The 26,143-nt window shown below is 38.6% G+C and overlaps 1 protein-coding gene across 2 annotated transcripts in view; it reads left to right on the top strand.

Annotated features, from left to right (window-relative positions):
• The window catches only part of CARD11 (caspase recruitment domain family member 11), a 171,864-nt gene that overhangs the window by 61,472 nt on the left and 84,249 nt on the right, over window positions 1–26,143 (top strand). Inside the window, exons 1-5 of one of the 2 annotated variants that reach the window (XM_073546656.1) lie at window positions 5,687–5,844; window positions 9,302–9,511; window positions 15,750–15,887; window positions 19,280–19,605; window positions 25,859–26,038. In XM_073546656.1, coding sequence (XP_073402757.1) covers window positions 9,313–9,511; window positions 15,750–15,887; window positions 19,280–19,605; window positions 25,859–26,038 — 843 coding nt within the window. In that variant the 5' untranslated portion in view covers window positions 5,687–5,844; window positions 9,302–9,312. Of the gene's footprint in view, window positions 1–5,686; window positions 5,845–9,301; window positions 9,512–15,749; window positions 15,888–19,279; window positions 19,606–25,858; window positions 26,039–26,143 lie in introns of those variants that run through there. The other variant, XM_073546655.1, reaches the window with a different exon arrangement.

Below are 26,143 nucleotides of genomic sequence, written 5' to 3'. Positions count from 1 at the left end.
TGACCGCCGCGGCCGTCGGGTGAAGAGAGGCTGCGGCGTGGGAGCGGAGGTCGGGTGAGTATGGCAGAGCGGTGTAACAGGATGAACTCTTTATGCATCAAATGGCCAAGTTCTCCAAAAAATATGACATAGTTGTCATGGGAGATTTCAACTATCCTGAGATTTGTTGGGAATCTCTCTCAGGAAAAACTATCAGGTCAATGAAATTCTTATCCTCTCTTGCTGACAACTTTATCTTCCAAAAGGTAGGGGAGAAAACAAGGGGAACTGCTACCTTGGATCTAATCCTTATAAACAGGGAGGAAATGGTTGAGGAGGTAAAAGTGGCTGGGACCCTAGGAGGTAGCAACCATGCTATTTTAGAATTTTGGATAACTAGAGGAGGAAGACCTGTGAAGACTCAGATGTCAAGGTTAGATTTCAGAAAGGCAGATTTTAAGGGATTCAGAAAGAGAATTGGAGGGATCCAATGGCTGGATATTCTTAAGGACAAAAATGTCCAGGAACGATGGGAAATCTTGAAAAATGAAATTCTCAAAGCACAATTGTTAACAATTCCGAAAAGAGGGAAGAATAGGAAGCATTTAAGGAAACTAGGATGGATGAACACAGAACTTAAGCACATGCTAAAAAGGAAGAAAGAAATGTTTATGAAATGGAAAGAGGGAGGCATATCTAAAGAAGAATATAATGCTGTCTGCAGAACCTGCAGGGCCCAAATCAGATTAACTAAAGCTGACAATGAATTGAGGCTTGCAAGAGACGTCAAAAGCAATAATAAAGGATTTTGGGGATATGTCAAAAGTAAAAGAAAAGTCAAAGATGCTATAGGATTTTTACAGGATGAAAATGATGAAATGGTAAGACAGGATAAATCCAAAATATCAAGCCTACCAATAATGGCACTTAGAAGCAACAAATAATATCCAAAAAGACAAAAAAAAGCATTGCCATAAAAAGTGTAATTTTTATTAAAGCATGATAGCCAGACAATAAAAACACATAAAAAGAGATTCCGGTCCAAAAACCAAACACAGGTAAGTATATATGTGTGAAAAACAATTGTACCAGTGGGAGATATAGAATACCAATCTCTCAATTTCTTGTCTTGATGACTTGCTAAATAGCCTCCCACCCTAGTTCACACTCTCCTCTCTGCATAAACAGGCATAAATGTACCAATACTGCATATAGTATGTTGTTGCAACTGCACTTATTCAGTGTGTGCACATGCACAGTGTTGTATTTCCTGTGCAAAAGCCAAAAACCCACATGTATTTGTGCCAATGCTGCTTAATAGCCAATATACAATAGTATGCAAAAAAGTTGTGCAAGGGGGTTGGATGAAGCTGTGGCGAAACGCGCGTCGGGGATAGTGACCAACAAGGTTGTATATTTCTCTCATGCACTCTGCACTTTGCATTTTCTTTCTCTCTGCTTGCTATTTATAGCAATAAAGTATTCCACTGGGTCTTGCATAGATGAAGGTGTTTATGTGCAGCATTCATGTCAGGTGCTGCTGGCACTGCCTATAGTATTATGGATTTTTATTCAATAATGCGTTATATATGTACATAAATTAAGTGAATTTCTACAATGTGATCTCAGTACACCCCCCCTGTATGTACAACTTTTTTGCATACTATTGCATATTGGCTATTAAGAAGCATTGGCACAAATATATGGGGGGTTTTGGCTTTTGCACAGGAAATACAACACTCTGCACACACTGAATAAGTGCAGTTGCAACAACATATTATATGCAGTATTGGTACATTTATGCCTGTTTATGCAGAGAGGAGAGTGTGAACTAGGGTGGGAGGCTATTTAGCAAGTCATCATGACAAGAAATTGAGAGATTGGTATTCTATATCTCCCACTGGTACAACTGTTTTTCACACATATATACTTACCTGTGTTTGTTTTTTGGATCGGAATCTCTTTTATGTGTTTTTATTGTCTGGCTATCATGCTTTAATAAAAATTACATTTTTTATGGTAAGACAGGATGTTGAGAAGGCCAAACTTTTAAATTCCTATTTTGCATCTGTTTTTCTCTCAGGAAATGTAACATCAACTGTTCTTCACTGTCCTATTAAGGGAATAGAAGAATCCAGGATATCTATAAACAGAAAGATAGTGAGAAAAAACACTTAGCTAACCTAAATGAATTCAAGTCTCCAGGTCCAGATGAATTACACCCCAGAGTACTGAAGGAGAGAGCAGAAGAAATTTTTGAACCCCTCTCCATAATCTTTGAAAATTCTTGGAGAACAGGAGAAGTGCCAGAAGACTGGAGAAGAGCAAATGTTGTTCCTATCTTCCAAAAGGGGAAGAAGGTGGACCCAGGCAACTATAGGCCGGTGAGTCTGACTTCTATACCAGGAAAGATCTTTGAAAAAATTATTAAACAACATGTATGTAAGTACCTGAATAAGAATGAAGTGATTAAACAGAGTCAGCATGGGTTTGTAACTAATAAGTCATGTCAGACTAACTTAATTTCCTTCTATGACGGAATCACTGATTGGGTGGATCAGGGAAATGCTGTAGATATAGTATATCTTGACTTCAGCAAAGCATTTGACAAAGTATCTCACACAATCCTTACTGAAAAAATGGCTAAGTATGGAATGGACAAGGCAACTGTTAGGTGGATTCATAACTGGCTTAGTGATCGGACCCAAAGAGTGGTCGTAAATGGCTGTGTGGCAACCCCAGGAGTATGGTCGCCACAGTGGCTTTGCCTTCCTCCAGGGGAGGGTAATGCCAGGCTTGGAGGCAATGATGGGTCTCTCTCGCAGTCAATCCATGCATGCAACACAGTTCCACTCCAGGCCAGCGGGGGGAACTCTGAACTGGGATTAAGGGGAGGAGTGCTCTCTGAGGGCCAAAAGGAAGGAGTGGGTAGTTAGTCTGCGGAGGGTGAAGTGTGCAGACAAGTGGAAGGAGCGCTGAGATAGAGCTGAGAGGAAGAGCTCTTCTCTGTAGAGAGCGCATGAACTGGAGCCTGGTCTCCACGGTTGTACGGATACTAATGGTCCTGCAACAGACACCAGAGGAGTAGGAGGCTGTAAATGCCCTACTCCTATCTAAGACTTGAGGGCACAACAGCAGCTGGGATAGTGAGCCGGGACTCAGGAGAGAGGAGTCCCCAAGATAGGCTACAGCTGTCTGCCGTGCAAGTGAGGTTCTTGAGAACATCTGTCGGAGGAACTTCAGTGTAACTCTGCACTGGAGATCCCGCAAACAAGCGCTAGTAAGGAGACTGCACAGCCCATCTGCTGAGAGAGAATCCCTGAATTGCTTCCAGGCTAGCCTGCTCCAATACCATCTGTAATCAGGACCCTGGTCTGCAGTTATTAAGTAAAGCACAGAAATTGCACCCCGCTGTGTCTTGTCTGCTTCCTACATTTCCGGCACCGCTACCTCCCTGTGCCGACCACATCTACACTGCCCTGGGACTATAGCTTCACCTGTGGGGAGCTTTTACATCTTTGCTGCATCATACCATCAGTCCCAGCGGATCTGTATGCAGCGTCGGCTTAACACCTCCCTTGCCGAGCACCACAGGTGGCGTCACGAACTATTCATCTAACTACATTCCACCATTCACATCTTCCTATTACTTGGGCACCCAGGGCCACGGTCCAGGTCACCGCTGCTGTGACACATCCCACTGATACCGGCCCGGTACAGAGTACCCCACAGCCCTGGGAGGGCGACCCAGCTGCACATCCAGTTGGAAGAATGTCTCAAGTGGGGTACCACAGGGCTCTGTCCTGGGCCCTGTATTGCTCAACATCTTTATCAATGATTTAGATGAAGGAATTGAGGGTAAACTGATTAAATTTGCTGATGACACACAGCTAGGAGGGATAGCTAATACTAGAGAAGAGAGAGAGGATTCAAAAAGATATAAATAAACTGGAGCAGTGGGCAGCAACTAACAGAATGGTTTTTAATAGGGAAAAATGCAAAGTACTACATCTAGGCAATAAAAATGAAAAAAACATATACAGAATGGGAGGAATAGGGCTAAGCAACAGCACAAGTGAAAAAGACTTGGGTATACCAATAGATCTCAAACTGAATATGAGTCAACAGTGTGATGCAGCAGCAAAAAAGGCAAATGCAATTCTAGGATGTATTAACAGAAGCATACAGTCTAGATCACGTGAAGTCATTGTTGCCCTCTACTCCTCTTTGGTCAGACCTCATCTGGAATTCTGTGTCCAGTTTTGGGCACCACATTTTAAAAAAAGACATCAACAAACTGGAGCAAGTTCAGAAAAGAGCGACCAGAATGGTGACCGGTCTGCAAACCCTGTCTTATGAGGAAAGGTTACAGGATTTGGGAATGTTTAGTTTGCAGGAGAGAAGACTGAGAGGAGACTTAATAGCTGTCTACAAATATCTCAAGGGCTGTCACATTGTAGAAGGATCATCTTAATTCTCATTTGCACAAGGAAAGACTAGAAGCAATGGAATGAAACTGAATGGGAGGAGACACAGATTAGATATTAGAAAAAACTTTTTGACAGAGTGATCAATGATTGGAACAGGCTGCCACAAGAGGTGGTGAGTTCTCCTTCAATAGAAGTCTTCAAACAGAGGCTGGACAGACATCTGTCTGGGATGATTTAGCGAATCCTGCTTTTGAGCAGGGGATTGGACCAGATGGCCCAGGGGGTCCCTTCCAACTCTACGATTCTATGAATTCATTTGTCGGCTTCTGTAAAATCACTGCACGAGCCGACAGGATAGGAGAGATGGATTACATACAGTAAATCCAATAGAATATAATTAGTATAGTGTGTGCAAAATTCTGGACATGCATTTAATGAATAAAAGATTATTTTATGTAACAAAATGGCATGGGGTCCCCTATAATTAATAGCCAGCAATGGCTATGCAGACAGGTGTGGGCTGGGGATCTTGGCCCCCCAGCTAAAAACATCAGCTCTCAGCCCCAGAACAGACGCAGGTCTAAGATTCTCATGGTGATCTGCTATGAAGACACGGCATGAACTGCCGTGATCTCATCACTGGCATTTTCTCACGGTCCTGAGGTCTCAGCAGTTCAGCCCGGCTGCGAGAACAGCTTTAGTGAATAGCGGTGATGTCACTGATGCTGCGCTCCCTTGCAGCCTGACGCGCGCTGAAGTCTGCAGTGTGGGAAAATGAACTGGCATTTTCCCACACTCCAGAGTTCAGCGAGGGTCAGGCTGTGAAGGAGCGCAGACTCAGTGACATCACCGCTAGTCACTGAGTCTGCGCTCCCAGCATTTCCTCATTCACCAGTGGTTTTTCAGCCAGGATGGTCGCATCTTAGCACCGTCCAGGTTGAAAAATGTATATCTCCCAGATATGGATTACGGCGTTGGACACAACGACGGACAGGAATAGTATATTTCTGCTATTTTATTTTTATTACAGGTGAACGAGGGCTTTGCATGGATTAGGTGTGTTTGTAAGTATGGTTTACTTAAGAATAATAAAGGAGTCTGTCATGTCCCATGATTTAGAATCATACAGACAGTACTGCATTTAATTATATTGTTGTTTTTCATTGCTGTGTATAGATCTGTCCCTTTTAGAGGTTGCCTCCTCCCCCCTCGCATGTGACTCTCATTTCTGCAACCCCTCCCTACTTCTCCATCTTTGAGTCTTTCTCCATCTTGGAGACACATGTTTTATACAGCTCTGTACAAAGCAAGTTTCTTTTTACCTACCGTAACTGCGCATTATGCAAGGATTCAGCTGAGAATAAACCTTCTACTGGACCCTTCAAACGTGCTCTTTTTCCAGTCGAGTTTTAGCTATCTGCGGACATCACTAAACGTGAGTAATGGTAAACAGACGCCATGGGATGGCAGTCTGAGTGCCCAAAGCTTACAGTTTGGCCATGAGGCAGAATGGGTCTGTGTCTTTATTTCAATTAGAGGATTTTTTACTGGGTGTCTGTGTTTTCTTTACAGTTTGACTATGGGGTTAGTAATAGGGGCGTCTAATTGATACCTCTCCATTACTAACCTCGGGGCTTGATGTCACTTGAAAGGAAACATCAATCCCCCAACTATTACCCCATATGCCACCGCTATACGGCAGCGGGAAGAGCAAGGCTATGTGCCAGAATTGGCGCATCTAAGAGATGCGCCTTTTCTGGGGCGGCTGAGAGCTGATGTTTTTAGCCCCGGGGGGGGGCAGGAACCATGGCCCCTTTCTAGGCTATTAACATCAGTCCTCAGCTGTCTGCATAGCCATTGCTGCCTATTAATTATAGGGGGACCCCACGCCACTTTTTCCATAAAATAATCTTTTATTCACTAAATGCATGTCCAGAATTTTGCACACACACTATACTGATTGTATTTGTCACTGACATGCATATATCTATTCTATATGGATTTACTGTATGTAATCTATCTCTCCTATATAAAGACATGTATATTCTATGTGTATATATCTATTCTTTTCTAACCTTTCAGTGTGATTTTACTGTATACTGCACATGAATTGCCGGCTTTTCAAAGGACAGCAGTATGCATTTCTCACAACTCACACGGATGGTGCGATTTTTTTTTTTTTTTCTCGCACCCATAGACTTGCATTGGCGAGTCTCAGGTGATATAAGCAGAAAATCGCAGCATGCTGCGATTTCACTTGCTTGTATAATACGGCCGAGTAAAAAAACGGTTATGGGAGCTGCCCCATAGATTAACCACGGTCCGAGTGCTATACGATATTTTATCGCATAGCACTCGTCAGTATTCCTCTCTAGTGTCACACTATGACACAGTTCCGGCCTGTCATAATGTAAGTCCGCAAGTGTACGGTCCTCTCCTCTCTATATCTTTCAATCACTTGTAGTTTGTTCATTGTAATTTCTTTTTGTATTTTATATCTAACCTCTTCACCATGGAATCAATGGTGCTTTAAAAGTAAATAATAATAATAATTTATTATCATTATTAACAACAATTATAATAATAATGCATGCACCACTTGTTCTTTATTTATTGCAAAATAAAAAAAAAAACATTAAATGAGCCCTTAAGCCTAATTTTTAATGTTGAATTGGACATACAAAGTAAAAGTGGCTGCATGCAGAATGAAACCTTTCTTTGATTTTAGTTTTGCCTCTTCGCTGTGGAGATATTAGCAATCAAATTATTTGGCATGTAATAAGTCAACTTTAGTTAGCAAACGTTTACTCACGAGGTGCCAAATACTTTGACTGCTAATATCTTTGCAACGGCGAGGTAAAATAATAAAAAAAAAAAAAAAGATCCTGCTGTGCAGCCACTATGATATTGTGTGTGCAGGTCAACATAAAAAAATGATAAAAGGTCATTTTTAACCAGTTTATGACCAGGATTTATACCCCCATTCTTGCCAGGCACTTTATTTTTCCTTTGTACATGCAATTAAGAGAGCTGATTTGTTTTTTTCTTGTTCAGATATTCAAACTTTTTTGCATCTTTTGTTTTTGTGATGCTTTCGTCCTAATTTTTATTTTTTATTTTTATACTCTCTTTTTTATTTTTTTGCCTATATCAGGCGATATTGGTGGGAAACTATGTGTCTGTTTTTCACATTTTTTTACTTTATGTCCTCAAAGAACCATTAAAATACATTTTAAGTTTGTTCCCATTTCTATAGCAATCATATTTAGCTATCGGACTTTTTTATTTGACAGGGGCAGGGATGGTAACTTCTTAACCTCAACTTTTTTTCCTGCATTATATTTATTTTTCATTTATTTCACATTTTGTGCCCCCTCAAGGTCACTAAAGACCTTTCAGAGGGCAATTAGAAAATTACTTTTCTTTATCTGATTTCGCCTGTAACTGGGAGTGGTATATTAGTGATAGCTACAATGGAAATTTAGCCTCCTGGCCGTATAGGGAGAGAGGAGTAGGTCTACTTTGAACCAGCAGCTCCTGCACCCTCCCCAGAGTCAGCAATCATATGATCACTGGGTTCAAAGGAGGAAGCACCATCAGCTTTCCCTATTCTGTATCCAGTGACAGAGAAGGTAGAGACAGTAATAAACCATATCTGCCTTAGCTGTGGGAAGTCCAGCTGTGTCTGACGGTTTAAAGTGACACTTCAGAATAAAATGCAGCCACTCGGGCGCTTAGCATTTATTGGCGGTCAACATGAAGTTACAACCTTATTGAGATTAAAATGTATAGGGATTCGCTCTGGTAGGTAATGGCAGGGCTGCAGTAACGAGGCAACACACAGGCTTAAAGTCTAATTTCAGTGGTTTAATGTCACTTTGCAAACAGCAGGATAACAGAAAATCAGGAAAAACATAAATGTACTCCAGCGTGGAGGACCACTGGTCCCAGACTCACCCCTTGCACGGGACAGGCTTAACTAAGCGGCTGCCAGGTCCTGCGGCATCTGCCAGGTGCCATTCCCAGGGTTGTTGAGAGTTTTGCTGCTCTAGTCCTGCAGCACGGGAATCCTATATACAAGTCAGGCTAAGTCCAGCCAAGTTCCTGTAACTCCCAGACACACACTCCCCATGTGCCAAATACCAACCTCCATTACATAGCCCATAACCCCTCCCACCGGTGAGGTAGCCATCACATGGGCTGATCACGTGAACATGACATCATCGCAGGTCCTGTCTTTAGGAAAAAACCCGGCCAAACATTAATCTGCTGGGAGAAATGTATCTCCCATCCAGTAAAACACCCTTTACTGTACCACAAATGCAATTACACATTAAAAGATGAGTTTTAGTGGCACCTCAGCCTCATGATTCTTAGCAGTAGTCATCAATCTCTGTTAGTAAGGCCGGGATCACACTTGCAAGAAACTCGCACGAGTCTCGCACCTCAATATCCGGCACTGCCGCCGGCACTTGGGACCGCAGTGTGCGGCTGCATAGAAATACATGCAGCCGCACACTCCGGTCCGAGTGCTGGCGGCAGTCCCGGATATTGAAGTGCAAGACTCTTGTGAGATTCTCGCAAGTGTGATCCCAGCCTAAGGCAGATTAATTGGTCTATATGTGAACTACCTGTACAATATGAAGGGCACTTAATTTTACACTACATAAATCCAAAATTGACAGTAGGCAGACATAAGGAGTAAAGGTATACATGATACCATCCTATTATATACAGTATTATGTTTTTGCATTATAGCATGCTAAATTGGCATACTAAGTGTACAGTTCATAATGAAGAAGGAATGTATTGTGCACTTTCAAAAATACTGGGTCATTACAGAAATTAAAGACTGGAATGATTTCATTATTATTTATTTTCTTATTCTTTAGAATATTACAAAATGGATAACGAAAATGACATATTAAAAAATGAGGAAAATGAACTGTGGGAGAATATCGAAACCAATAGGAATATGCTCAGCCGCTACATAAATCCTGCAAAGCTAACACCTTATTTACGGCAATGTAAGGTAATTGATGAACAGGATGAGGAAGAAGTTCTCAACTCTATGCTATTGTTATCAAGGACCACCCGGTCAGGTAAGCCATGTTCAAATATTTGTTAAAAATAAACTGACCTCTTTCAAACAAAAAGTGTAATTTTTTGAGGGTGGCCTTTTCAAACAGCATGGTCATTATGTATTATATCCGTCGGAATTTAAATGAGATAAAGCCATCATTTTTTCAAACTGAATGACCTGCGTAGGAACTGCAATCCTCCCTTTTCCTTACAGGGATTGTCTGGTGGGACCAGCACTGATCGGCAGAATGGACTTTTAGGCTATATGTACACGTTGCGGATTTGCTTGCCGAAATTTCTGCGCGGTTTCTGCATCTCTTGGCAGAAAACGCAGTGGAAATTCCGCGCTTTTTTTGTGCGGATTTAATTTTTTTTTTTTTTTTAAATGATGTCATTTTCATGTTCAACCTCCATTGTTGATGTGCTTCAACCAAGATAGGCCCTACACTCTTCCTCCTTCTGACATCATGTCCTTTAACAAATCTGCTGCGTTTTTGGCATCAAATCCGCACTAAATCCACAGAAAATTCGCAGCAAATCCGTAAACCTTCTTACTCCTGCGTTTTTGTTGCAGGTTTGAGTGCCTCAATGGAAGTCAGTGGGTGAAAAACGCTGTAGATCTGCAAAAAAAATGACATGGGGTGGAAAATAAAACGCTGCAAATCAGGACAAAATTTTCCGCATTGTGTGCACAACAATTCTGGATTCTCATTGATTAACCTTGCTTTAGGAATCCTTTACAGTTTTGGTGCAATTCCGAGCAGAAAAAAACGCTGCGGATCCGCAACAAATCTGCTTTGTGTGCACATAGCCTTAGTCTCATTAAAATGGGGCATTTATGCCTTTGCTAGACCGCAACTCCATTTACTTATAGGGCTGCTGAGTATTGCATTTATTCTTTTCTAGCAGCTCTTTAGAAAATTATCGCAATTGAGCGGTGGTCTGACATCTGCAGTGCCACTCCATTTTGTAATGGATGATAAAAATTCTTGAAATTCACAATGCACAACAAGTTAAGTTTGATAATCTGCACAACATACCCCATCCTCTGTAATCTTTAGCTATTAGGAATAATGAGGTCTATTTTACTCATAGTCTTTGAAGCCGAATGTTTCTAGATTGTGCAAGATAGTAGTAATGAATATCCAAATGTACCATAATACAAATAAACAAAATCAACCATATACATAAAACAATTGCACCAGTACCTTGGCTTATACACAGTGCTCAGACTGTAGGCCACCATACCATACCATACTATACTATTCCTTACCATACCATAATATTCCATTCTGTACCATACCATACTATTCCACACCATACCATACCATACTATCCTTACCATACCATAATATTCTATTCTATACCATACCATACTATTCCACATCATACCGTACCATACTATTCCTTACCATACCATAATATTCCATTCTATACCATACCATACTATTCCACATCATACCGTACCATACTATTCCTTACCATACCATATTATTCCATTCTATACCATACCATTCCACATCATACCGTACCATACTATTCCTTACCATACCATAATATTCCATTCTGTACCATACCATACTATTCCTTACCATACCATAATATTCCATTCTATACCATACCATACTATTCCACACCATACCGTACCATACTATCCTTACCATACCATAATATTCTATTCTATACCATACCATACTATTCCACATCATACCGTACCATACTATTCCTTACCATACCATAATATTCCATTCTGTACCATACCATACTATTCCTTACCATACCATAATATTCTATTCTATACCATACCATACAATTCCACATCATACCGTACCATACTATTCCTTACCATACCATAATATTCTATTCTATACCATACCATACTATTCCACACCATACCGTACCATACTATTCCTTACCATACCATAATATTCCATTCTGTACCATACCATACTATTCCACACCATACCGTACCATACTATTCCTTACCATACCATAATATTCCATTCTGTACCATACCATACTATTCCACACCATACCGTACCATACTATTCCTTACCATACCATAATATTCCATTCTGTACCATACCATACTATTCCACACCATACCGTACCATACTATTCCTTACCATACCATAATATTCCATTCTGTACCGTACCATACTATTCCTTACCTTACCATAATATTCTATTCTATACCATACCATACTATTCCACATCATACCGTACCATACTATTCCTTACCATACCATAATATTCTATTCTATACCATGCCATACTATTCCACACCATACCGTACCATACTATTCCTTACCATACCATAATATTCCATTCTGTACCATACCATACTATTCCACACCATACCGTACCATACTATCCCTTACCATACCATAATATTCCATTCTGTACCATACCATACTATTCCTTAGAATACCATAATATTCCATTCTGTACCATACCATACTATTCCACACCATAGCGTACCATACTATTCCTTACCATACCATAATATTCCATTCTGTACCATACCATACTATTCCACACCATACCGTACCATACTATTCCTTACCATACCATATTATTCCATTCTGTACCATACCATACTATTCCACACCATACCGTACCATACCATATTATTCCATTCTATACCATACCATACTATTCCACACCATACCGTACCATACTATTCCTTACCATACCATAATATTCCATTCTGTACCATACCATACTATTCCACACCATACCGTACCATACTATTCCTTACCATACCATAATATTCCATTCTGTACCATACCATACTATTCCTTACCATACCATAATATTCTATTCTATACCATACCATACTATTCCACATCATACCGTACCATACTATTCCTTACCATACCATAATATTCTATTCTATACCATACCATACTATTCCACACCATACCGTACCATACTATTCCTTACCATACCATAATATTCCATTCTGTACCATACCATACTATTCCACACCATACCATACCATACTATTCCTTACCATACCATAATATTCCATTCTGTACCATACCATACTATTCCTTACCATACCATAATATTCCATTCTGTACCATACCATACTATTCCACACCATACCGTACCATACCATACTATTCCACACCATAGCGTACCATACTATTCCTTACCATACCATAATATTCCATTCTGTGCCATACCATACTATTCCACACCATACCGTACCATACTATTCCTTACCATACCATATTATTCCATTCTGTACCATACCATACTATTCCACACCATACCGTACCATACCATATTATTCCATTCTATACCATACCATACTATTCCACACCATACCGTACCATACTATTCCTTACCATACCATAATATTCCATTCTGTACCATACCATACTATTCCACACCATACCGTACCATACTATTCCTTACCATACCATATTATTCCATTCTGTACCATACCATACTATTCCACACCATACCATACCATACTATTCCTTACCATACCATATTATTCCATTCTGTACCATACCATACTATTCCACACCATACCGTACCATACTATTCCTTACCATACCATATTATTCCATTCTGTACCATACCATACTATTCCACACCATACCGTACCATACCATAATATTCCATTCTATACCATACCATACTATTCCACACCATACCATACCATACTATTCCTTACCATACCATATTATTCCATTCTGTACCATACCATACTATTCCACACCATACCATACCATACTATTCCTTACCATACCATATTATTCCATTCTGTACCATACCATACTATTCCACACCATACCATACCATACTATTCCTTACCATACCATATTATTCCATTCTGTACCATACCATACTATTCCACACCATACCGTACCATACTATTCCTTACCATACCATAATATTCCATTCTGTACCATACCATACTATTCCACACCATACCGTACCATACTATCCCTTACCATACCATAATATTCCATTCTGTACCATACCATACTATTCCTTAGAATACCATAATATTCCATTCTGTACCATACCATACTATTCCACACCATAGCGTACCATACTATTCCTTACCATACCATAATATTCCATTCTGTACCATACCATACTATTCCACACCATACCGTACCATACTATTCCTTACCATACCATATTATTCCATTCTGTACCATACCATACTATTCCACACCATACCGTACCATACCATATTATTCCATTCTATACCATACCATACTATTCCACACCATACCGTACCATACTATTCCTTACCATACCATAATATTCCATTCTGTACCATACCATACTATTCCACACCATACCGTACCATACTATTCCTTACCATACCATAATATTCCATTCTGTACCATACCATACTATTCCTTACCATACCATAATATTCTATTCTATACCATACCATACTATTCCACATCATACCGTACCATACTATTCCTTACCATACCATAATATTCTATTCTATACCATACCATACTATTCCACACCATACCGTACCATACTATTCCTTACCATACCATAATATTCCATTCTGTACCATACCATACTATTCCACACCATACCATACCATACTATTCCTTACCATACCATAATATTCCATTCTGTACCATACCATACTATTCCTTACCATACCATAATATTCCATTCTGTACCATACCATACTATTCCACACCATACCGTACCATACCATACTATTCCACACCATAGCGTACCATACTATTCCTTACCATACCATAATATTCCATTCTGTGCCATACCATACTATTCCACACCATACCGTACCATACTATTCCTTACCATACCATATTATTCCATTCTGTACCATACCATACTATTCCACACCATACCGTACCATACCATATTATTCCATTCTATACCATACCATACTATTCCACACCATACCGTACCATACTATTCCTTACCATACCATAATATTCCATTCTGTACCATACCATACTATTCCACACCATACCGTACCATACTATTCCTTACCATACCATATTATTCCATTCTGTACCATACCATACTATTCCACACCATACCATACCATACTATTCCTTACCATACCATATTATTCCATTCTGTACCATACCATACTATTCCACACCATACCGTACCATACTATTCCTTACCATACCATATTATTCCATTCTGTACCATACCATACTATTCCACACCATACCATACCATACTATTCCTTACCATACCATATTATTCCATTCTGTACCATACCATACTATTCCACACCATACCGTACCATACTATTCCTTACCATACCATATTATTCCATTCTGTACCATACCATACTATTCCACACCATACCGTACCATACTATTCCTTACCATACCATATTATTCCATTCTGTACCATACCATACTATTCCACACCATACCATACCATACTATTCCTTACCATACCATATTATTCCATTCTGTACCATACCATACTATTCCACACCATACCGTACCATACTATTCCTTACCATACCATATTATTCCATTCTGTACCATACCATACTATTCCACACCATACCGTACCATACCATATTATTCCATTCTATACCATACCATACTATTCCACACCATACCGTACCATACTATTCCTTACCATACCATAATATTCCATTCTGTACCATACCATACTATTCCACACCATACCGTACCATACTATTCCTTACCATACCATATTATTCCATTCTGTACCATACCATACTATTCCACACCATACCATACCATACTATTCCTTACCATACCATATTATTCCATTCTGTACCATACCATACTATTCCACACCATACCATACCATACTATTCCTTACCATACCATATTATTCCATTCTGTACCATACCATACTATTCCACACCATACCGTACCATACCATAATATTCCATTCTATACCATACCATACTATTCCACACCATACCGTACCATACTATTCCTTACCATACCATACATCTTACAACAATTATTCTATTTAATACATCCACAGGATCTCCTTTATTGGGTCTCATTTGTTACAGTATTTATGTGTCAATCTTCACTCTGTCCTGATAAAAAAACAACAGATTTTATTTGTCACATTTTATTTCTTGATAGCTGTCACAAATAATATGTTAGCCCATCTGCTGATTATATTAGGCAGGACAAACAAGTGTTATATGTATAAAAACGGGTTAATGTCTTTGAGACAAACTGGTAACTGGCATAACATTTCATGTCATATTTCTATTTGAAGGGCGGCTCCTGGATATTCTTCATACAAAAGGACAACGAGGGTATATTGTATTCTTGGAAAGTCTTGAATTTTACTACCCTGAACTCTATAAGTTAGTTACTGGAAAAGAGCCCACAAGAAGATTCTCCACAATAGTTGGTAGGTGAGAGATATTTATAATAGGAATCTAGAAATCCTAAAATTAAAATGGGGTCGCACATTGGATAATTGTTGGTTGGACCTGCTGGATTCAGCTGAATCAGCCAACAATCTAATGCGTATGTGAGCACTTAGATAATCTCTTGATCACAGAGAGATGGGGGCGGAAGAATTGGACTTGTTGGACTGAATTTGGTAAAAGCTCACTCGCCTATTCCAATGAAAAATAAACATAGATAAAATCCAACTGTGAATGTGTTCAGTATTTTTGCCTATGACTTATTTTACAATAATGGAACTTAGACAATGAAAGCTGTTAGAAGAAAAAAGTCTCACATTATTGATCTCTGTAGATTATGTAGTACAGGGCTCTTAGTATGTGTAAAATATTTTGAAAGACAAAAAAAAGGTGGATTTCTAAAAGGCCTCTGTCACATGTCAGCTTATTATGTCCGCATGTGGTCCATTTTTTAAGGACCGCAAATACGGACACATGCACACCCATTATATTCAATGGTGCGGTGGCAAGTGGGGTAATAGGGTTGGAGTTGATATCAGCTTTGTATTGTCAGCAGACATCAAGCCCAGGGGTTAGGAATGGAGAGGCGGCTATAAGACATCCCCATCACTAACCCCATAGTGAGTTTTGAAATAAACATACAGCAAGTATAAAATCCACTATTTGAAATAAATACTTCCCTATCCTCTTTTTCCCATTTATTACTCTAAAAATGAAAATAAAAAACATATTCCTCGCCTAAACTACCTGTGAGCTGATATTAATAGCCTGGAAGCCTTCAGGGATATTGTCCCCTTTCCCAGATTATTAACGTCAGCCCCAGCTGTTGGCTTTCCCTCTGCTGGTTATGAAAATTACGTGGGAGTACACACCATATTTTTATTTAATTCTTAATTTTATACACGATGTAAACAGCAGGTGCTGAATACAGCTCCCATCATTGTTACCTGGACGCACCAATCTCAGGACCAGGTGACAATGATGAGAGATATCTTCAGCACACGACGCCTAAGAACGGCTAACTATACTACTTTTCTGAGGCGCCAGTACATGTCACACGGGCGGCACACGGATGCCACATACATACATACAAATGGCATATGGACATGGACCACAGATCTTACCAGTACTGTTTTTTTCAGTACAGGAATCACTAGGACATGTGAAGTATGCCTAACAGTTTGTCTGCTGGAAAAATACCAATCAAAGACGAACCGACAGTGTCCAAGGTGGGTGTGGAAATTGGAGAAAAAGTTTATTGTGCCTTACACAGAATGCAACATTTCAATCTTATGAAAGTGTTTGTCAAGCAACTTTTCAAACTCATAAAGGTTTTTATGAAATTTGATAAAGACCTTCATAAGATCAAAACGTTGCATTCTGTGTATGGCACAATAAACTTGTTTTGTTTCAACTTCCACACCCACCTTGGACGCTGTCGGATCATCTGTGCATGAACCATATAGGATTCCTTGGTATGATATCTTTGGCAGTACCCACAAATGCAAAGCACAGTTGGTTTATAATTTATCTACATTTGCTGCAAAACCATAACTCACAATCTGCGGCAAAAATATAAATACCAGAATGGAAATTTACTTTTGCCACACTCGATGAGCCACAAGTTGGAGACTGTTGCTTGTAATATATTACTTACTGGCATAATGTCCACGTATCATATTAAAAAGTACCTATAGCATGTAAAATGGTGTTTGTTATCTTTATTTACATACATTGGCTTGGCGCCTCCAGGTATAGTGTCATGAGGTTGACGCGACAGAGAGGAGCCAGAAGACCACGCCGTCTGATTTCTCTTACTCCTGCACTGAGTAGAAGCATCTCACCTTCATATTAAACAGTGCAGGTTTCTTCTACTAGTGCAGGGGTTAATCTGCCTTAAAGGGGTATTCCCATCTCCAAGATCCTATCCCAATATGTGGTAGGAGTAATAATAATAATAATAATATTGGCAAATACCTCCAATTAGAAATGAAGTATAGATTTTTATATTTGCTATGTCTCTTTCCTCATATGCAGGCGGCATTGCAGGACCTTAAATATTCATGGTTACGACCACTAGCAATTAGCTAACTGTCACTTTATCAGTGGATGTAACCATGAATACCTAAGGTCCTGCAATGCCTGCACATGAGGAAAGTGACAAAGCGAATCAGAAAAACTATGCTACATTTCTAATTAGAGGCATTTGCTAATATTATTATGACACTTACGACATATAGGGATAGGATTTGGAGATGGGAACACCCCTTTAAGGCTCTCAGCTGTTCACTGTTGGCCACTCCCCTCTCCTATATAAACTGGACTCTGGCAACTAAACACTGCTAGCGTTAGCTTCATGCTGCATGGTTCAGGAGTTGGTGATGTCTTGTTTGAGAAGGCGTTTTGTGGATTTATCTAAGACTGTTGCTAGGTTCTGGTTGTGTGCAAATCCTCTCCTTTTCCTACTTTGTTTTTTCCCATCCTTCACTCCCCGGTGTCTCCCTCTGATGTTTGAGTGCATTTTTGTATGATTGATATTTTCCTTTATCCCTGTTCGTATTACCTTGTTAGTGTGGTTGGTATATAGCCATACACTACTACTAACCTCTGTACGGTAAGGGAACAGACAGAGGGCAGAATCGGGATCTCAGCAAGGTATGTGGCCACGGCATCTTCACCATTAGAACTAATCGAGTGAACAGGGATAGCTAGGGTGCCCCTAGCATTAGGGACAGGGGGCCTCTCAATACCCTACAACACAGTCATCACATATAGGATGCAATATAAACTATAACCAAAGTATATGGTGATATTGTTTGGAAACTGAATTATGTGGCAAATATATAGCAATATTTTTGGCCATTTAAGGGAATATTTTTTTACGGTATTGCATATTATATGAACATTATGTGATGGTATTACGTTACATATAAATGGCAATGTAATCTTGGCACTATATAGCTGTGTGATATGGCTGTAGCTAAGGGCTTTAGTTTTTTACTTGCACAGGGCCCCCATTTCTTTAATGGAAGTCCTGAGAAAAAGCAATGTATGAGAGCACAATTTAGCACTTTCTATAGTTTCTTGCTTGATATGAAACATGTCCATACATATTAAAATAAAGTTAGGAAAACCAGCCAATATCGGCAGGACTGACCAACCATCTAATGTCTACTGTATATACAGTATGCCTCCCAACTTTCCCTGATAGATTATAAACCGCTGTAAGTGATGATAGTAAAAATGGTAATGAACATATAGTGCAAAGATGATAGACTTTTACATGAATTAAGACAAACCCAATGGTAGTGGAATATGAAGCTCCATAGTAACAGCAATATTCATGTCAATGTTCCGGCTGTTCTTCTTTTAGTGGAAGAAGGACATGAAGCTCTCACACAGTTCCTTATGAACGAAGTCATAAAATTGCAGCAACAGTTAAAGACAAAAGAGGTGCAGAAATGTGAACTTGTGGCTAATTCAAGACTTCTGGAGGATGAGAGAAAACAATTGAAGCTGGTGAACCTAGAGCTGATGACATTTCAGGAACGTTACAACAAAATGAAGGAGGAGCGAAACAACTGCAACGATGAGTTAATCAAAGTAAAAGATGATAATTATAATTTAGCAATGAGATACGCCCAACTTAGTGAGGAGAAGAACATGGCTGTCATGAGAAGTCGCGATTTACAACTCGAGGTAAGTAGAAACTATATATGTGTGTCTGAGTTAGAAAGAAAGAGCTCAACTTCTCCTATAAACAGCGCCATCGTTCCATCGAGTGTGTCTGGTATTCAGTAAGTTAAATGGGGCTGAGCTACAATACCAGACACAATCGATGAACAAGATGGCATTGTTTCTGGAAAAGGCTAACTTTTCACTCAGGTCAACCTTAATAAGGTGCAAGGCTGACATGTGACACGTACCGAGGCTATTGGATCATAAAGTTCAAAATTTTGTACATGCCATTTTGGTCACAAATATGCAACTATTTGCAGTTTCACGTTGCCCTTGCCACTTTTCAAAAAAAGTAACGGTTATCTAAGTAAATGAGATTTTAGCCAGATTTATGAATGGTGACTTTTTAAAATTTCCAGTAAGGAAGTGGCGTAAAAGCGAAATAATATTTCTAGACGGACGTGTAGCATATTGAAGTAAACGTAGTTTATGAAACATTGTGTAATACTTTGATAAATTTGATGCAAAACTACAAGGAAAATTACTTTAACAAGTCCCGTCTTAACTCCCCAACTTCCTCAAAGAGAACTGCATGAAATCCTATTTCCAAGAACTATGGTCGCTGTCTCACTGGGAAGATTGTGTCATTTTCTTTGAATGTGTATGGAACATTATAACACATAAGTTTTATGTGTCGCTTCCTTAAAATCATTTCTACTTTCATTCTTAATCTTACTTTATGCTTTATGGTCTGAACATAGATAAACCTTGTGTGATATTACCGTAAATGGAACCAGACATATTTGTAAATGAAGAAGCATAGAAAGCTTTTTTATTTTCATCATATCCCAGTTGCTCAGCTCAGTGTTGTGTGATGACAGAAATTCCCAAAACAAGTCGTAAACCCCTCGTTCTTTGTTCCATGTATCATTATTGTGAAAAAGTAGTTTTTTTCAATCTTATACTTATTTTTGATCTTACTACCAAGCTACTTGTTTGCTTCCTGGTCTGGTTGCGTTAAAAAAATTGCAAAAGTTGGAACACGACTGTTTTGAGCAAACATTTTTTTTAAACTTTTTATGCCACTTTGCTTCCTGGGAAGAGTTGGAAAATGTAATATATTTTACACTACAAACCAGTGTAAATTATTGCACAAATCTAGAACTGCTTATAGCACATGGACAGGCAACTTTATTGAGACGGATTAAAAAATAATGTAAAAGCCAAAATTAATTTTTTACATTTTTGCTCAAGCATATATTTACAAAATTACTCGTCCCAATATCCATTTGTTTCCTCATCTGCTCTACAGCCCCGATAGTATTGATGAAGTTACAGCTCCTTGCTCACATATAAGACTGGAGACACCGTAACGCACACAGGGCAGCTGCCCGCCACAAATTTCTGTGACACGTATCACAGCAGCTTGTAAGGAAACGGCAAAACTACTCTGAACAAGTGACTGCTCCTGAATTGAGACAATCCGTGTGTCTTTGGAAATGGAGACATATTGAAAAGTTATTTTATGGAGCCAAGCTAATACAATTTATGTGTCCATATGTCTTGATTCATCACTTTTGGCCTGAGAGACACATCCTGCAAGGAAGTAGGCAGTCAAATCTAATTGTCCATGGAAGGCTATTTTTTGGAAAGATATCCATCTTATTTATTCATTGTGCCTCAAATGTCATGTGTAGCATTAGTGAAGCAGATACTCTCTTTTCAGCCCACGAGTCACATTTCAAGGATAATTCTATACACTTTTAATTTCATTGATAAACTTCAATACCTGCTAACTTTGAAAATTAAGAAAAAGGGACACATACTATGGTGAACTGTGGTCATTTTATTTCACACTATGCCACTTTTCTGACCTCAGTCAGTTCTTTATAAGTGCTCATGCAGAAATATTGGGCTTTAAAGACCGAAAAGAGGCAATTCCTGCAGTGGCCTGTGATTCCAAAGAAGGATCTAACCAGTCATATTAGAACTCTTAAAGTAGTTCACCTGACCACTGTCTTTACACCCATTTTACCCCTAAAGTTCATTTACTCTCCTGATGAATCCTCATCACAGAGGAAGAAACAAATTCACAAGCTCATAGGATGATGACTTGTACTCTGTGTAGCTTGCAATGTGCTTTCCCTGTTCTACCTCTTGTGCACATCTCCAGTCACTGTAAGCTTGCCAAGAATCAAAGGCCACACTCCCCGTGACATCACCATTCAGAGCTCACTGCAGAGCGGATGGCTAAACTATTCAAAGGACAGACAGGAAATCTCTGTGATCTGTGTTTTGAATGGACTGAAGCCAGTAGTAAGGAGCTGGATGTCACATCACCATATGTACTAGTAGGATTTTTATGGATAAAACGTGCGCTGCCAGACCATCATTCCTTACAAGTTGTGTGTTTGATATATTTATTTCCCAACGCGTTTCGAGGTCATAAAAACCTCTTCCTCAGGGGATGACATGTACAGGCAGGTAAAGACATTGCCGGTTTTATACATACACAATTCAAATATTGGCGCCAAGAGTCACATGTTGGGAGGGAGATAAAGGTCAGAGGTCATCAGTATCAAAAAATGTTAAAAGCTTGGTACATCCGACAAAATTAATACATTTGGTGTATTTCCAGGTAAATAATTTGAAAAGAAAAGGAGAGAGAAGAGAAGAAAGAAGACAAAAGGAAAAGAAATGAAGAAAGCGCTAAACGAACCCGCAGAGAAGGAACAAAAAGGAGTGATAGCCGCTGTATAATCCACTAGTCCAAATGAGCAGAGAATATATTGCCAAGAGAAAAAGGAAGAGAGAAAGGAAAAAAAGGAATAAAAAAAATCTTTATATGGAAATATATGATATTAATAAGAATAAAAATAAAAATAATATTAAAATGGATATGTTAAAATCTTTATTAGTATAAGAATATAAAAAATAGAGTAAAAAATTGGAAATGTATGAATAAAAATAATATATATATATATACACATATATGAATAAAAACATGTCTGACCTAATAAAAATAAAAAGTTGATAAAAACAGAGTTTTTTAATATTAAAAGAAAGAAATAAATGATGTATGTATGTCTGATAAAACTATTACAATCGCTGGAGAAAGGACGTTTCTGTAGACAGTCCCGAGGTCAGAGGCACACAGAAGAGGGAGCCGATTCAAAGAGGGAAATATGCCCAAAGGATCGGAAGGTGAAAGATCGCGTCCAGAGGGAGAAGGGAGAAAAGAAGGAGCAGGAGAGTCCCACACCTTAGAAGCATGAAACAAGGGCAATAAAATAACACATGCAGTAACTTATACACAAGGGCAATAAAATAACACATGCAGTAACTTATATACAAAAAAACTACAGATGATAAGACCTGATGTAGTTATAGACGCATGACAAGTTCAGAGGACGGTAACCGGAGTTGAACATAAAAACGCAATCATGAAGATATATTGCACATAAAAATAAATAAGAATAAAAATTTATTAGACTGAATATCAGCTTAAAAAAATTATTCAGACCAGGAGAGGAGGTGTCAAATTATTTTTACAGAAAAACTTCAGTGATTTCGTTAAGACCATTAGGTCTTAAGGTATTCAGCCTATAAATCCAAAAAACTTCCTTTCTATTAAGTGACCCCATTCTATCAGTGATATTATTCGGAATATGTTCAATGGGGCTAATTTTCAAACCATTTGGATTTTTATTATGCTCAACTGTACAGTGTCTAGAAAGACCATGCTTCAAAAACCCTTTTTTAATATTGTGTCTGTGAGAGTTAATTCTCAAATGCAGTGGTTGGGTTGTCCTACCCACATACTGCTTACCGCATTCGCACTCAATCAAATAAATCACAAAGTCAGTGGTGCAGGAAAGAAACTCCTTAACAGGGAAAACTTCGTTCGTACTAGTTCAGGGAAAACTCCTTAACAGGTCTTTCCTGCACCACTGACTTTGTGATTTATTTGATTGAGTGCGAATGCGGTAAGCAGTATGTGGGTAGGACAACCCAACCACTGCATTTGAGAATTAACTCTCACAGACACAATATTAAAAAAGGGTTTTTGAAGCATGGTCTTTCTAGACACTGTACAGTTGAGCATAATAAAAATCCAAATGGTTTGAAAATTAGCCCCATTGAACATATTCCGAATAATATCACTGATAGAATGGGGTCACTTAATAGAAAGGAAGTTTTTTGGATTTATAGACTGAATACCTTAAGACCTAATGGTCTTAACGAAATCACTGAAGTTTTTCTGTAAAAATAATTTGACACCTCCTCTCCTGGTCTGAATAATTTTTTTAAGCTGATATTCAGTCTAATAAATTTTTATTCTTATTTATTTTTATGTGCAATATATCTTCATGATTGCGTTTTTATGTTCAACTCCGGTTACCGTCCTCTGAACTTGTCATGCGTCTATAACTACATCAGGTCTTATCATCTGTAGTTTTTTTGTATATAAGTTACTGCATGTGTTATTTTATTGCCCTTGTGTATAAGTTACTGCATGTGTTATTTTATTGCCCTTGTTTCATGCTTCTAAGGTGTGGGACTCTCCTGCTCCTTCTTTTCTCCCTTCTCCCTCTGGACGCGATCTTTCACCTTCCGATCCTTTGGGCATATTTCCCTCTTTGAATCGGCTCCCTCTTCTGTGTGCCTCTGACCTCGGGACTGTCTACAGAAACGTCCTTTCTCCAGTGATTGTAATAGTTTTATCAGACATACATACATCATTTATTTCTTTCTTTTAATATTAAAAAACTCTGTTTTTATCAACTTTTTATTTTTATTAGGTCAGACATGTTTTTATTCATATATGTGTATATATATATATATATTATTTTTATTCATACATTTCCAATTTTTTACTCTATTTTTTATATTCTTATACTAATAAAGATTTTAACATATCCATTTTAATATTATTTTTATTTTTATTCTTATTAATATCATATATTTCCATATAAAGATTTTTTTTTATTCCTTTTTTTCCTTTCTCTCTTCCTTTTTCTCTTGGCAATATATTCTCTGCTCATTTGGACTAGTGGATTATACAGCGGCTATCACTCCTTTTTGTTCCTTCTCTGCGGGTTCGTTTAGCGCTTTCTTCATTTCTTTTCCTTTTGTCTTCTTTCTTCTCTTCTCTCTCCTTTTCTTTTCAAATTATTTACCTGGAAATACACCAAATGTATTAATTTTGTCGGATGTACCAAGCTTTTAACATTTTTTGATACTGATGACCTCTGACCTTTATCTCCCTCCCAACATGTGACTCTTGGCGCCAATATTTGAATTGTGTATGTATAAAACCGGCAATGTCTTTACCTGCCTGTACATGTCATCCCCTGAGGAAGAGGTTTTTATGACCTCGAAACGCGTTGGGAAATAAATATATCAAACACACAACTTGTAAGGAATGATGGTCTGGCAGCGCACGTTTTATCCATAAAAATCCTACTAGTGAATCTGAAGATTTATGGCCACAGCGTGGTCATTTGGATGTGCAGCAAGCTGACCGTGTTTCTTTATGCCTGTTACTCTCCTATATATGGTGAGTATATTTTATTTTTTGAAATCTTGGTTTTCTCAGATAAGACCCTATTGCGCTTTGTTTCCTTGCAGTTTCAATTACATCACCATATGTGACAGCTTAGGAAGACAGCAGTATTTTAACAACATATAAATTATAATCCTTACAATGCTTTAATCTGTGTGCCCAGAAAACCCCTTTCATTCACTGACAGAGATCCAGGCATGATGGGGGATCCATTTATTTTAAGGTAGTTAGGCACTTGGCTACCTTGTGTACATGGAGGTGGCCTGGTGTCTATTTTCCTAATGCCCCTAGTCAGAATCATTAATGAAAAGTTTAATGGTTTAAGAGGGACAAGATAGTGCAGCCTTTTGGGAATTAAAGATTGTACCATAGACCATTGTGGTTGAATTAAAGAAATAATCCACAAGTTATGGAATGTGAACACCTTGCACATTCTCGCATCCCATCAAGTATGACATGTAGTGAGATTGATCTTGTGCTACAAGTCAGGTGTCTGATACCAGTGCATCATAATCTTATGTTGGTTAGTCTTTGCTATGTTCATGTAGTTTAGGCACCACAGGTTTCTCTACTCTTTTACGCTAATTGATGTTTGTGTTCTATCCTTACCAGTCAAAGGGTTCCCCATGTTAAATATGTTGCTCATTCAGTTGCTAATCATACAGCTTCTATGTTCATTCTTACAACATGTTTTCAATTTATTTGCAGATTGACAGATTAAAGCATCATCTAAATAAAGTAGAAGAAGAGTGCAAACTGGAAAGAAACCAATCACTAAAACTGAAAAATGACATTGAGAATCGCCCGAAGAGAGAACAAATGATGGAACTTGAGCGTGAAAATGAAATGCTGAAGACAACAATACAAGAATTTCAGTCATTGCTTCAGGTAGTAAGATGGTTGCTTTCACAGAATTAAAACATGCAGGTTACTCAGCATCTTTATACAGTGATCAGTGTAGGCGCCTTTACGATCACCAAGAAGATCTGGCCT

This window comes from Dendrobates tinctorius, unplaced genomic scaffold (genome assembly GCF_039654945.1).
Source record: "Dendrobates tinctorius isolate UK_male_01 unplaced genomic scaffold, ASM3965494v1 ptg000150l, whole genome shotgun sequence".
Taxonomy (NCBI): Eukaryota; Metazoa; Chordata; class Amphibia; order Anura; family Dendrobatidae; genus Dendrobates; species Dendrobates tinctorius.
The sequence above is the reverse complement of the archived record's forward strand: the minus strand, read 5'-3'. Positions and strand labels throughout refer to the sequence as shown.